This window comes from Rhinatrema bivittatum, chromosome 4 (assembly GCF_901001135.1).
Source record: "Rhinatrema bivittatum chromosome 4, aRhiBiv1.1, whole genome shotgun sequence".
NCBI classification, from domain to species: Eukaryota; Metazoa; Chordata; class Amphibia; order Gymnophiona; family Rhinatrematidae; genus Rhinatrema; species Rhinatrema bivittatum.
The window spans coordinates 194,374,232-194,387,422 of record NC_042618.1 but is presented as its reverse complement, the minus strand read 5'-3'; the positions used below and the strand labels follow the sequence as shown (position 1 = coordinate 194,387,422).

Here is a 13,191-nt window from a genome sequence, read left to right as displayed (position 1 = left end):
CCCTAAGTTCCTGCCTAACATAGTGACGGACTTCCATCTTAACCAATCCATTATTTGCCAACATTCTTTCCCAGGCCCCATTTCCACCAAGGCAAATGAGGCCTGTACAGTTTAGACTGCAAGCGAACCTTAGCCTTCTATCTGGAGCAGACAGAAGCCCATAAACAGTCCACCCAACTTTTTGTTTCTTTTGATAGGAATATTTATTTATTTATTTAGCATATTTTATATACCGAAGTATAGCAGAGTTGCCTTCACTCCGGTTTACAGTTACAACAACTTGATAGATTGAGCATTGCCGTTGCCAAACAGACATTATCTAGTTGGCTAGCAGATTGCATCTCCTTTTCTTATACCCAGGCGGGACTGCATCTTGAGGGTCTTGTCAAGGCTTATTCTGTCAGTCATGGCAGCACTTCCGAACAGTTCCCATGGAAAAGATCTGCAAGGCTGTGACGGGGAGTTCTCTCCCCACATTCACATCTCACTATTGTTTGGATAGGGATGGCCGACGCAACAATAGATTTGGCCATTCTGTTCTTCAGAATCTATTTGAGGCATAGAACCCAAGAATCTCCCACTTATGGCCCGTTGTTTGGGTTCAGGCTGTCTCCCCCTCTGTTACCAACAGCAGCATTGTTGTGCCTGTTGGTACCTGGCTGGGTGTCTGTTGGTCCCCTTTTATGTTGGGGAGCAGCCTGTAGCTAGGGTTTCACTCATGTGAGGACTACCATCCTGCTTGTCCTCTGAGATATCGGTTGCTTACCTGTAACAGGTATTCTCAGAGGACAGCAGAATGTTAGTCCTCACAAAACCCACCTGCCATCCTGCAGAGTTGGGCTTCTCCTGTTTTTTATTATATGTCTAATTCTATATTATAAGACTGGAGAGAGGCCCCCGTGTGGACTCATGATATAGGCATGCTGGGCATGCTTAATGTGCAAGTCAAAGTTCTAGAAACTTTCATGTAAATTTTCCATGTCAGGGCTTCATGTGATGATGTCACATTATGCTATCTTAGTTTCCCTTTTTAAAATTATGTGCTATTACAATTGTTTTACTTAATGTCTTCCTCCAGTGATTGTCAAATTTGATTACGTTATGATTGCTATAGCTTTAGATAATTATTTATATTCTGCTTTCTAGCATTCATTACAGTAACACCTTGCACCAGGTCATGTGTTCCACGGAGAACGAGATCTAAAATAGCTCCTCCTCTCATCGGTTCCGAGAACAGCTGCTCCAGGAGCAGTCATTTATAGTATCTCGAAACGTAACCTTTCTAGCATGTCAGTACTGGGGTAGGTAATTGAAATCTCCCAGTATTATTGCGAAGCCAAATGTATTGGTTTTCTAATTTCTGCTAACAGTTCAGTCTATTTCTTCATCTTGGCCAGGTGGACAGTAGTATATACCCACTAGTATACTACCTTCTATCACATTCTGTCTCTTTATTATGCTGAGGTATTATATCTGGCCTGACTTTTTTTTTTATTTCCTCCTATCTCTGCTTTGTGTCCTTTGATGTTTTGTGTTGATAGTTTCAGTCTGTCACATTTGATATGTTTTGCAGGGCAGAGTGGCTCAGGTAAGTGTTCTTCTGATAAGTTTGCATTCTAGGTGTGGTGTGAAATGTGCTTTTTGGCTTGGTGTGTAGAACTTAAAAGGACAGTGTTTAATTTTTCTGCCTGCTGTGGCTTGGAGAGATCTATGCAGAGTGTTAATGTTTGTTTGTAACTGAGCTCCAGTCAGGATTGCCAACGCCTGAAAATATTTTTACTGACAACCTAACTTTTATGGGCTACACATGTTACCATTACCAGTCCATTTCATGCATAGCTGGACTTACTGTGCTAAGGTTCACACTTTTATACACAGACATAACTGCCAAGTAGAGCAGTCTTATAGAATCTGAGTCCACGGCACTGGATTCCCGCCCCCATTGCTCATGGTATTTTAATGATATGAAATTATTTTTATGAGCATCATTTTTTCTATTATTTTCTTTACTGACAGTTGGCAACCCCTGGGTCTTGTAAAAGTTCATCATTTATTCAATGTAGAGACTTTAATAAGAAATTGAATCTAAATTTAATTTACCACTGCTTGTAGTAAAACATCTATAATAGCAATTTTGGGCAGCAATTGTTTAGTTCAGTGAATCTTGAAAGGGTTTCTAGGTTTACAGACTCCACTAGAGGAATCAAAGTCTCAAACTTCAGCAGATTGCTCAGTGATGGGACATTTTGTCTCTTTGTTTTTAATATATGCTGCTCTGGGATAATGCGTATCCCGTTCTTATATAAGAAGTTTACTCTCTATCCATATAACATCTTTGATCTTTTCATGACATGTTTCAAAACTGACGCTTCACAAATGAGACCTCAAGATAGATTTTGAGCCAAGACGTTTTGATGTTTAGTTCTTCAAATACAGGGATAACATAACGTTGCTTCTGAAGTTTAGTAAAACTTGGATGATAGTCAAGTTTCTTGTGCACAACCTTCATATCATGTGCATTGAACTGACCAGAACTATGCAAACAGGACTGTCAGATGAGGCCATCCCATCTATTTTGCCATCTCTGGATGAGATTGAATTGCTTGTTTTCTTGGACCATTTCTTTTTGAAAGCAGAAGAACAAAGGTTGATTAAAGATAGGAAGTGTCAGAGGTAAAATAAACATCAGAGGGTTATGAAGGAGCTTGCTTTGTGCAGTACTGTCTTTATCTTGAAATTCAAGGTAAACTGACTGCAGCAGCTCCAACAAACCAGATATTAATGTGCCAGCTGGCTTTGTTTTCATTCTTTAGCAGCATTCCGATTTTCCAGGTATGGGACCCGTGACAGATTTTGAATGTGCAGGGAAAAGCTGGCGTGTAAGAATGAACTCTATACCCAAGGTAAATCTTTTCAGAATATATCCTGCTCCATTCTGGCATATGGAGATCTTGAATCACCCAGAAAGTTTTGTTATGTAGGTGCCAAGTTGTCCCTGTGTGCCCTACTTCATGCTTCAGTTTAGAGTAGAAAAGAGAGGTTCTCACAGGACAAGCAGGATGGTTGTCCTCACAAATGGGTGACATCGAGGATGGAGCCCACCACGGAAAACTTCTGTCAAAGTTTAAACAGAACTTTGACTGGCCCCTACTGGGCATGCCCAGCAAGGCACTGACCCTGCAGCCAGCAGGGGTCTCCCTTCAGTCTTCTTTTTTCCGCGCAGCAGTTGCCACGCGGTGAAAGGAGCTCTCTTACCACGTTCCTGACAAGAATTCGGTTTTTTTCTTTCCGAAGAAAATTTGCCCCTCAGGGGTCTCCCTTCGACAAATTTTTGTCACCTCCGCGAAAGCCGGTAAGTTTTTTGCCGATTTTCATCGACTGCCGTCGATTTTGGCCCTAGAGGCCTGTTGGCACTTACCAATCCCGCGGCTAAATTTGGCCCTAGGCCATGGCGACGGGGTTCCGTCGTTGTCCGGATTGCACCCGGACTATGTCAATCACAGATCCCCATCGGGTCTGTGTTCTATGTTTGGGAAGTGAGCATGATGTCCTGACTTGCACTAAATGTGCCCTAATGACACCTAAGGGTCGTAAAGCCAGGATGGAGAAGATGGGGCTCCTCTTCCATGCACCCACCCCAACGCCATCGATAGCATCGACGTCATCGGAACCGGCACCGTCAAAGTTGCACCACCATCGTCAACCCTCCGGTGACCGTCCTCCACCGATGACTTCTCGGCCGTCGACTCCTGTCCCCTCCCCGGATGGGCGAGGAGATCGGAAGGATAAGCATCGCCATCGACGGCACAAGTCTCGGCCCGTCGAGGATCCACAACCATCGACCTCTGAACAGGCCGAGCCACCGACGAAAAAGCCTCGGTCAGACCTGGCACCGTCCACGTCTCGTTCGCAGGCACCGAGGAAACCCTCACCCTCCCGGGTGAGGGTTTCCTCCCGGGGTGCGGGGGCCGTGAGCCCCCGCACCCCGGGAGGAGATGATGTCCTTCCGGGGTGCGGGAGCCCCCGGAGGGGCCCCCGCGGCCCCGGGAGCCCCCGCACCCCGGGGCCGCGGGGGCTCCCGGGGTGCGGGGGCCGTGATCCCACCGGTTACGGTGGTACTTCCGGCCCTGCCTCAGCCTCCCTCTCCCGTCGAGCCGGGTATGGTTACCCCTGGTCTCCGGGCAGAACTGGACCGGCTGGTCCAGGAGGCCATCGAGAATGCGATGCGAAGATTCCAGCCTCCACCGGCACCGCCTCCGGCACCGATTCTGGCACCGCCTCAGGCACCGACCTCAGCACCGACTCTGCCACCGAGGAGGGAACCGACCACCGAGCCTCTAGTGGAAGCGTTGGCACCGATACTAAATCGTATGGAGGCACTCATGCGCGCCCTTCCATCGGTGATTCCAGTAGCACCGACTACACCATCATCTCCGGAAGGACATTCATCGACAGGAGAAACACCGTTCCGGATTCCCCCGTCCGGTGTCGTTCCATCGGTGCCTTCACATACCTTTCCACCGATTTATCCTTCGGCTCCATCGATTCCAAGATCGGCACCGATTCCATCGGTACCCCCGAAGCCCTCGATGCCGTTCACAGTTCCGCTTGCAGCACCGATTCCATCGATGCCTTTGGATCCTCTACCAGGTCCTTCAGGACTGCAAGCCCTACATGATCCTTATGATACCTGGGGTGATGATACATCTTCAGATACAGATTTACCATCCCCACCATCTCCTACAGAGAGTAGAAAACGATCTCCTCCTGAAGATCTCTCCTTTATAAATTTTGTAAAGGAGATGTCAGAAATTGTGCCTTTTCAGCTGCAATCTGAGACCGATGACAGGCACCAAATGATGGAGCTGCTCCAATTTCTGGATGCCCCAAAAATCATCGCTTCCATCCCCATTCACCAGGTATTTCTGGATCTTTTAAAGAAAAACTGGGAATCACCTTCATCTGTGTCACCAGTTAATAAAAAAGCTGACTCAACATACCTCGTTCAGTCAGCACCAGGATTTCAAAAGTCTCAACTGGATCATCGCTCTGTTGTAGTTGAGTCTGCGCAAAAGAAGGCCAAGCGCCTAAAACCACACTCTTCCACTCCCCCTATCAAGGACAACAAATTCCTTGATAGTGTGGGCAGGAAAGTATATCATGGGGCTATGTTGATATCTCACATAGCTTCATACCAACTTTATATGACTCAATACAACAGAGCTATCCTTAAACAGATGCAGGACTACGCTGACACATTACCGGACCAATACCAGCCACAGCTTCAAGCCCTCCTTCACAAAGGATTTGAAGCTGGGAAGCACGAGATCAGAACGGCCTACGATATCTTCGATGCTTCCACGAAAGTCTCAGCTACTGCCATCTCAGCCAGACGTTGGGCTTGGTTAAAATCATCCAACCTTCGCCCAGAGGTCCAGGATCGTCTAGCCGATTTACCCTGCTTGGGGGACAATCTGTTCGGAGAACAGATTCAACAGATTGTGGCGGAATTGAAGGATCACCACGAGACGTTGAAACAACTTTCGTCTTTTCCATCTGAAGTATCCTCCAAACCACCACCTAAGAAGGACTCTAAAAAGTCATTCTTTCGGCCACGTCGTTATTACCCTCCATCGACTAGGCCTCGTCCGGCTCGATCCTCCACCAGACCTCAGCTACGCCAACCTCGGAAACAAAGACCTGCTGTAGCCCCCCCTCCCGGGCCAGCGGCAGGCCTTTGACTTCCCGATACGGAGCACATGCCATATCCCACTCCCCCACATCCCTGTAGGGGGTCGTCTGTGCCACTTTTTGCAGCATTGGATACGGATTACCTCAGACCAGTGGGTGCTGGCAATTATCGCACAGGGTTACCACCTCAATTTCATAACTCTTCCGACAGACTCCCCACCTCTTCAAGCATGGAGTCTATCCAGCCACTTGACTCAATTACAACAGGAAGTATCCCTTCTTTTGCAATCAAATGCTATAGAACCTGTCCCTCCCTCTCAACGAGGCAAGGGATTTTACTCCAGGTACTTCCTAATTCCAAAAAAGTCAGGAGGGCTACGTCCAATTTTGGACCTTCGGGCCCTCAACAAGTACCTTCAAAAAGAAAAGTTCAAGATGGTAACCCTGGGCACGTTACTCCCTCTGCTGCAAAGAGGGGATTGGCTATGCTCCCTCGACCTCAAGGATGCTTATACCCATATTGCGATAACACAATCCCATCGCAAATATCTGCGGTTTCTAGTAGGCCGCGACCATTACCAATACCGAGTACTACCTTTCGGTCTGGCATCTGCTCCACGAGTCTTCACCAAATGCCTCGTAGTTGTAGCAGCATTCCTCAGGAAGGAAGGTGTCCACGTATACCCCTATCTGGACGATTGGCTAATCAGGGCCTCCACCCCTCAGATTGCCCGGTCCTCCCTACAATTGACAATCAACACACTCCTTTCCTTAGGGTTTCTTGTCAATTACGAGAAATCTTGCTTCGTCCCATCTCAAACCTTATCTTTCATTGGGGCAGACTTGGACACCTTACAGGCAAAGGCCTACCTTCCGCTTCAACGGGTCCAAACTCTCATGTCCTTAGCTCACCAGCTCCAGTCTCAAGATACGGCCACGGCTCACCAGTTCCTCATTCTCCTAGGACACATGGCATCCTCGGTTCAAGTCACTCCCATGACCCGACTAGCCATGAGAGTTACACAATGGACTCTACGACACCAATGGATTCAAGCTTTTCAGCCTCTGTCCTCCATAGTCACAGTCACACAAGCGCTGCGCCTATCCTTAACCTGGTGGACGACTCAGGTCAACCTCCTTCAGGGCTTACCCTTTCTTCCATCGGATCCGCAAGTAATCCTAACCACCGACGCTTCTCACATCGGTTGGGGAGCCCATGTGGACAACTTTCAAACCCAAGGGTTATGGTCCAACAAGGAAGCCGAACACCAGATCAATTTCCTGGAACTTCGAGCAATCCGCTATGCGCTCCGTACTTTCAAAGATCATCTCTTTCATCAGATAATCTTAATCCAGACGGACAACCAAGTGGCCATGTGGTACATAAACAAGCAGGGAGGCACAGGCTCCTTCCTTCTGTGTCAGGAAGCTGCGCAGATCTGGGCGGAAGCCCTCTCCCACTCCATGTACCTCAGGGCCACTTACCTGCCGGGAGTAGACAATGTATTGGCAGACCAGCTAAGCCGTGTCTTCCAACCGCACGAGTGGTCACTCGATCCTCTGGTAGCGACCTCTCTGTTTCACAAGTGGGGTTCTCCCCGCATAGACCTCTTTGCGTCCCCTCAGAACCACAAAGTGGACGATTACTGCTCTCTCATTCGGAGCCAGCACTCTCGGCCGAGGGATGCATTCTCCCTCAAGTGGACAACCGGTCTGCTCTACGCATTCCCTCCACTTCCTCTTGTGTCAAAGACTCTCGTGAAGCTACGCCAGGACGGAGGAACCATGATCCTGATAGCACCTTACTGGCCACGCCAAGTATGGTTTCCAGTACTCCAGGATCTCTCCATCCGCAGGCACATTCCTCTGGGAAAGGACCCGCATCTGCTCACTCAAAACGACGGATGCCTCCTCCATCCCAACCTCCAAGCCTTGTCCCTGACGGCATGGATGTTGAAAGGTTAGTCCTTCAGCCTTTCAACCTTTCAGATTCCGTTTCTCGAGTCCTGATAGCTTCACGAAAGCCTTCCACAAGAAAGTCTTACTCATACAAATGGAAAAGGTACACATCATGGTGCACTTCTCAGTCCCTTGATCCCCTTTCCTGTCCAATCTCCAAATTCTTGGACTATTTATGGCATCTCTCTGAATCAGGTCTTAAAACCTCTTCCATTAGGATGCATGTCAGTGCGGTAGCCGCCTTCCATAAAGGTGTACAGGGTGTCCCTATTTCAGTACAACCCCTAGTAACACGTTTTCTTAAAGGCTTGCTCCATCTGAAGCCACCCTTACGGCCTCCGGCCCCATCCTGGGACCTTAATCTGGTTCTTGGTCGTCTAATGAAACCTCCTTTCGAACCTCTGCACTCCTGTGAGTTAAAGTATCTCACATGGAAAGTGTTATTCCTTTTGGCTATCACTTCAGCTCGCAGGGTTAGTGAATTACAGGCCCTAGTTACCTATCCGCCTTACACTAAGCTCCTGCAGGACCGGGCGGTACTCCGCACTCACCCTAAATTTTTACCTAAGGTAGTTTCTGAGTTTCATATTAATCAATCCATCATACTACCTATCTTTTTTCCCAGGCCCCACTCCAACTCTGGAGAACAGACCCTGCATACCCTAGACTGTAAACGGGCTCTAGCCTTTTACCTAGACCGTACAGTTTCTCACAGGAAGAGCACTCAATTATTCGTCTCTTTCCATCCTAACAAGTTAGGACAACCTGTGGGTAAGCAGGCTCTTTCCTCCTGGTTGGCGGACTGCATTGCTTTCTGCTATGAGCAAGCGGGCATCCCTTTTCAAGACCGTGTCAAAGCACACTCTGTGAGGGCCATGGCTACGTCAGTGGCACACCTTCGATCGGTGCCGCTTCCTGACATCTGCAAGGCTGCAACCTGGAGTTCTCTCCATACCTTTGCAGCCCACTATTGTTTGGACAAAGCTGGAAGACAGGACTCCATCTTCGGCCAATCTGTCTTGCGTAACCTTTTTCCAACGTGATGTACCAACACCCTTCCACCTTCCCGGTAGGGTGCGGATGCCCTTTACCAAATTCCACCCCAGTTGTAGTGCCTGTTGCACGTCGTTGGGTGCATTTGGTGCAAGTCAGGACATCCTCAGCTCGGTACTCACCCATTTGTGAGGACAACCATCCTGCTTGTCCTGTGAGAAAGCAAATGTTGCTTACCTGATGTAACAGGTGTTCTCACAGGACAGCAGGATGTTAGTCCTCACGAAACCCGCCCGCCACCCCGCGGTGTTGGGTTTGTTTTGTTTTTACTTTCTAGGCACTGCCTGTAGCTTTGAACATCAGACTGAAGGGAGACCCCTGCTGGCTGCAGGGTCAGTGCCTTGCTGGGCATGCCCAGTAGGGGCCAGTCAAAGTTCTGTTTAAACTTTGACAGAAGTTTTCCGTGGTGGGCTCCATCCTCGATGTCACCCATTTGTGAGGACTAACATCCTGCTGTCCTGTGAGAACACCTGTTACATCAGGTAAGCAACATTTGCTATCTCATGTGCAGCTCATATGAAAGGCATATGGAAACTGCACATGTTGAAAGATGTTCCTGTTGTCTAACTCAGTGGTTCTCAACCTTTTTTTGGCCGGGACACACGTGACACACTGAACATGTGTCCATCATAGGGCTAAATGTAAACATGCACTCTGCATCCACAGGAATCTCCTCAACCCCCAGCAAATGAGTACAGAGCAGATCTAGAGCATTACCCTGTACAACTTGCCATACAAAAAAGATATTCTGGTTCTGATGACATCCCAGTAAAAGCAAAACAAACTCCTTTTACTACCAGGCAAAATAGCTTTCCTTATGAAAAGACAGTAATTTACCACTAATTCCTATCCTATTGAGAAAACACAGCAAATAAGATTGATACAAATGCCTACATGTTAGTTAAATACCTCATCTCGGTCACACACCCTTCACCAAGTACAGAAAAACCACAAATAAATATGGAGACAGAAACTGGAATGGAAAACAAAAAAAGCCACTCTGCATGCAGTGCGAACCTGGAGAAATATAGCACTTAACAGATTCTCAGGATTTGCAAAATTGCACACAAACTAACCTGCACAAAGTTACACCTGTATTATGGAACACACTCAACAGTAACAACCCTATCTAAGAAATACAACTATTAAACCAGGCCCTAAACACTAATACATTTCCTATTGAGAAAACAGAGTAAGCCAAGCTGCTATAGAGCCCCACACAGAAATAATTGTAAAGCTATACTAAAAATGTTACAAAACAGCTGCTGAACAGAATAATAACCAACAATTAAAAACTCATAAAAAGTATTAAAACATGTCCAAATATCAATAAATATTTCAAAACAGCAGATATCACATAATACCCAATAATTAAAATGGCAGTCAATCAAGAAAAATAACCTTAAAAAGCCACATTTACTTACCCTCTCCAGCAACTCTCCTACTCCTTTCCCTTCCAGGCCAATAGCACTCACAAGAAGCAGCAAGGGCTGCTGAAGTTCTGTCCTCACAGTCCTCTTCCTTAGTGCCCACAACCAGTCACCCCCCCCCCCCCCCCCCAATTAGACCCCACGACCAGTCTCTGTCTCTCTCTCATACCAGTCATCTTCCTGACCAGTCTCTCTCACATACACACACTAATCATCTTCCTGACCAGTCTCTCTCTCAATCACACTCATGGTCTCTTATATACAAGCTCTCAATCACACACAAATGCTCTCGCACCCACTCACACCAGCTCTCACCCTGGCACCCATTCACACCCACAAGCTCTCACCCAGGCATCCATTCACTCCCACAGACACAAGCTCTCACCGAGACCGACACACACACACACACACACACACACACACACACACGCTCGCACCCATTCACACCCCACACACACAAGCTCGCACCCATTCACACCCATTCACACCCACACACACAAGCTCGCACCCATTCACACCCACACAACCCACACACACAAGCTCGCACCCATTCACACCCACACACACCCACACACACAAGCTCGCACCCATTCACACCCACACACACCCACACACACAAGCTCTCACCAAGGCACCCACACACACCCACACACACAAGCTCTCACCAAGACACCCACACACACAAGCTCTTACCCAGGCACCCATTCACACCCACACCCCGCAAGCTCTCACCCAGGCACCCATTCACGCCCCCACACACACCCAAGCCCCCACACACACACAAGCTCTTAGCCAGGCACTCATTCACACACAGACGCACCAGCACTCAGCCAGGCACTCATTCACACACAGACGCACCAGCACTCAGCCAGGCACTCATTCACACACAGACGCACCAGCACTCAGCCAGGCACCCATTCACACACAGACGCACCAGCACTCAGCCAGGCACCCATTCACACCCACACACCTAGGCACCCACTTACACCCACACACCCAAGCACCCAGACGCACCAGCTCTCAGCCAGGCACGCATTCGCACACAGACGCACCAGCTCTCAGCCAGGCACGCATTCGCACACAGACGCACCAGCTCTCAGCCAGGCACGCATTCGCACACAGACGCACCAGCTCTCAGCCAGGCACGCATTCGCACACACACGCACCAGCTCTCAGCCAGGCACTCATTCGCACACAGACGCACCAGCTCTCAGCCAGGCACGCATTCGCACACAGACGCACCAGCTCTCAGCCAGGCACTCATTCCCACACAGACGCACCAGCTCTCAGCCAGGCACTCATTCCCACACAGACGCACCAGCTCTCAGCCAGGCACTCATTCACACACAGACGCACCAGCTCTCACCAAAAGCTTCTTCCTTCAGTGCAGGGATGGGCTCCAGTTCTGCCTCGACTTTACTCCGGCGGGCCTTTCCTCTTCCCCGTCACGGGCTGTGGCGGCCTTCCTTGGTCGGGGTCGGGTTTCCTCTTCGCCGCCATGGGAATGGGCTCCCATGGCGGCTTTGCTTCGTCGGGGGTCGGGTTCCTCTTCACCGCCGGCCTTGCTTCATCGGAGTTCAAAAACTTCTATTCCTCCCACCCCCGGGCATGCTGATGCCTGCCTCACCGGCCAATCAAAGGCTTCCTTCCTTCTTCCTACTCCCACTGATTGGGAGGAGGCTTCCGATTGGCCTTCGTGGGGGCAGGCAGAATGGAGGCTTCCCATTGGGCAATGGGGGTAGGAAGAAAGGAGGCTTCCAATTGGCCTGTGGGGGCTGGAAAAAGGCAAAAGGAAATTAGAACGGTGTAGTGGGACACCGGGAGACGCGACACACCTGCCAGTGTTTGGTGACACACTAGTGTGTTGCAACACACCGGTTGAGAAGCGCTGGTCTAACTGTCAAGAGACATTGTGCCCGAAATCTTAAGTAGGTGGCTACAGGACCTGATTTAGGCATAAGTAACATAGGAACATGTCTGGCGCCAAATTCTGAAGGCTCCCAAAACCAGGGACTCTTCCTTTAGCTTTTTTATTTCAAGGGGATAAAACCCATCACCCTTGGTGCTCTGTCTGTGAGTGCCATACTGTTAAATCTGGCCCTGGATGACCGTCCTGGGAGACACCAGCAGTGTTAACTGCTGAAAGACACAAGTACTTGGACTATAGCTATAATCTTACTTGACCAGATAAAGCATATAGAAAAAGATGCTAATTTCTGCAATACTGCAGAAGTTATTGTAGGATGAATCTGCTCATTGCTGTTAAATCTTTCCTTTAAAATTTTTTTTTATAATAAAACAAAAACCCTCTTATTTTACTTTAAAATACAAGAAGGAGGAAATGCATAGTGATGTTTCAAAACTGCATATTTTATTTTCTTATATTTTTTTTTTTATAGAGTCAGACATTAATATAATGGCAAGCAACACATTCATAATCACAGTAACAAGGTACAGATAGTCGACCAGATGAGCTAGCTATTAAAACATTAGTGTATTTAAAGGCCTGTATGGAATACACAGAGGATATAAAAAATTGGCATTATTTTATATATATATATATATATATATATATATATATATATATATATATATAGATGTATAGATAATAAATAAATAAATATATACACACACAACGTGAGTACTGAACCTTTAATATTAAGTGAATCATTGCTGGGGCAATTATTGGAAAGTTTCATATTTAAGCAGAACAGAATGATAAGCCACCATTCACCACCCCTAACAAAACACAAATAGCATTGAAAGGAGATCCAATGAGGTTTGACTTCTTTACATGTAAATAGGCCAGCAGGTACCGGTATAATAACATGGCTTTCTGTATCTAATTACTAAACCATATTATATTTTATTTAAAATAAAATTAGATAAATTTGTCTTCCTCATTCAGTGACTTGGCACTATTTAAATAATAATATATGGGTATATGTTGTATTGCAAACAAGTTGTATAATTTAAATAAATTAATGCACAGTACCTTGTGCCTTGCAGTATAATTTATCCATAAAATGATATAGAGAGTTAGGGGCCTTCCATTTAG

The 13,191-nt window shown here is 47.5% G+C and overlaps 1 protein-coding gene across 2 annotated transcripts in view; it reads left to right on the top strand.

Moving 5' to 3' along the window:
- TWF2 (twinfilin actin binding protein 2) overlaps positions 1–13,191 on the top strand; it is a 242,955-nt gene that overhangs the window by 153,163 nt on the left and 76,601 nt on the right. The window contains exon 6 of one of the 2 annotated variants that reach the window (XM_029599479.1): positions 1,574–1,588. The exons of the other annotated variant lie outside the window; for it this stretch is intronic. Coding sequence (XP_029455339.1) covers positions 1,574–1,588 — 15 coding nt within the window. The remainder of the gene's footprint in view (positions 1–1,573; positions 1,589–13,191) is intronic. 2 annotated transcript variants of the gene reach the window in all.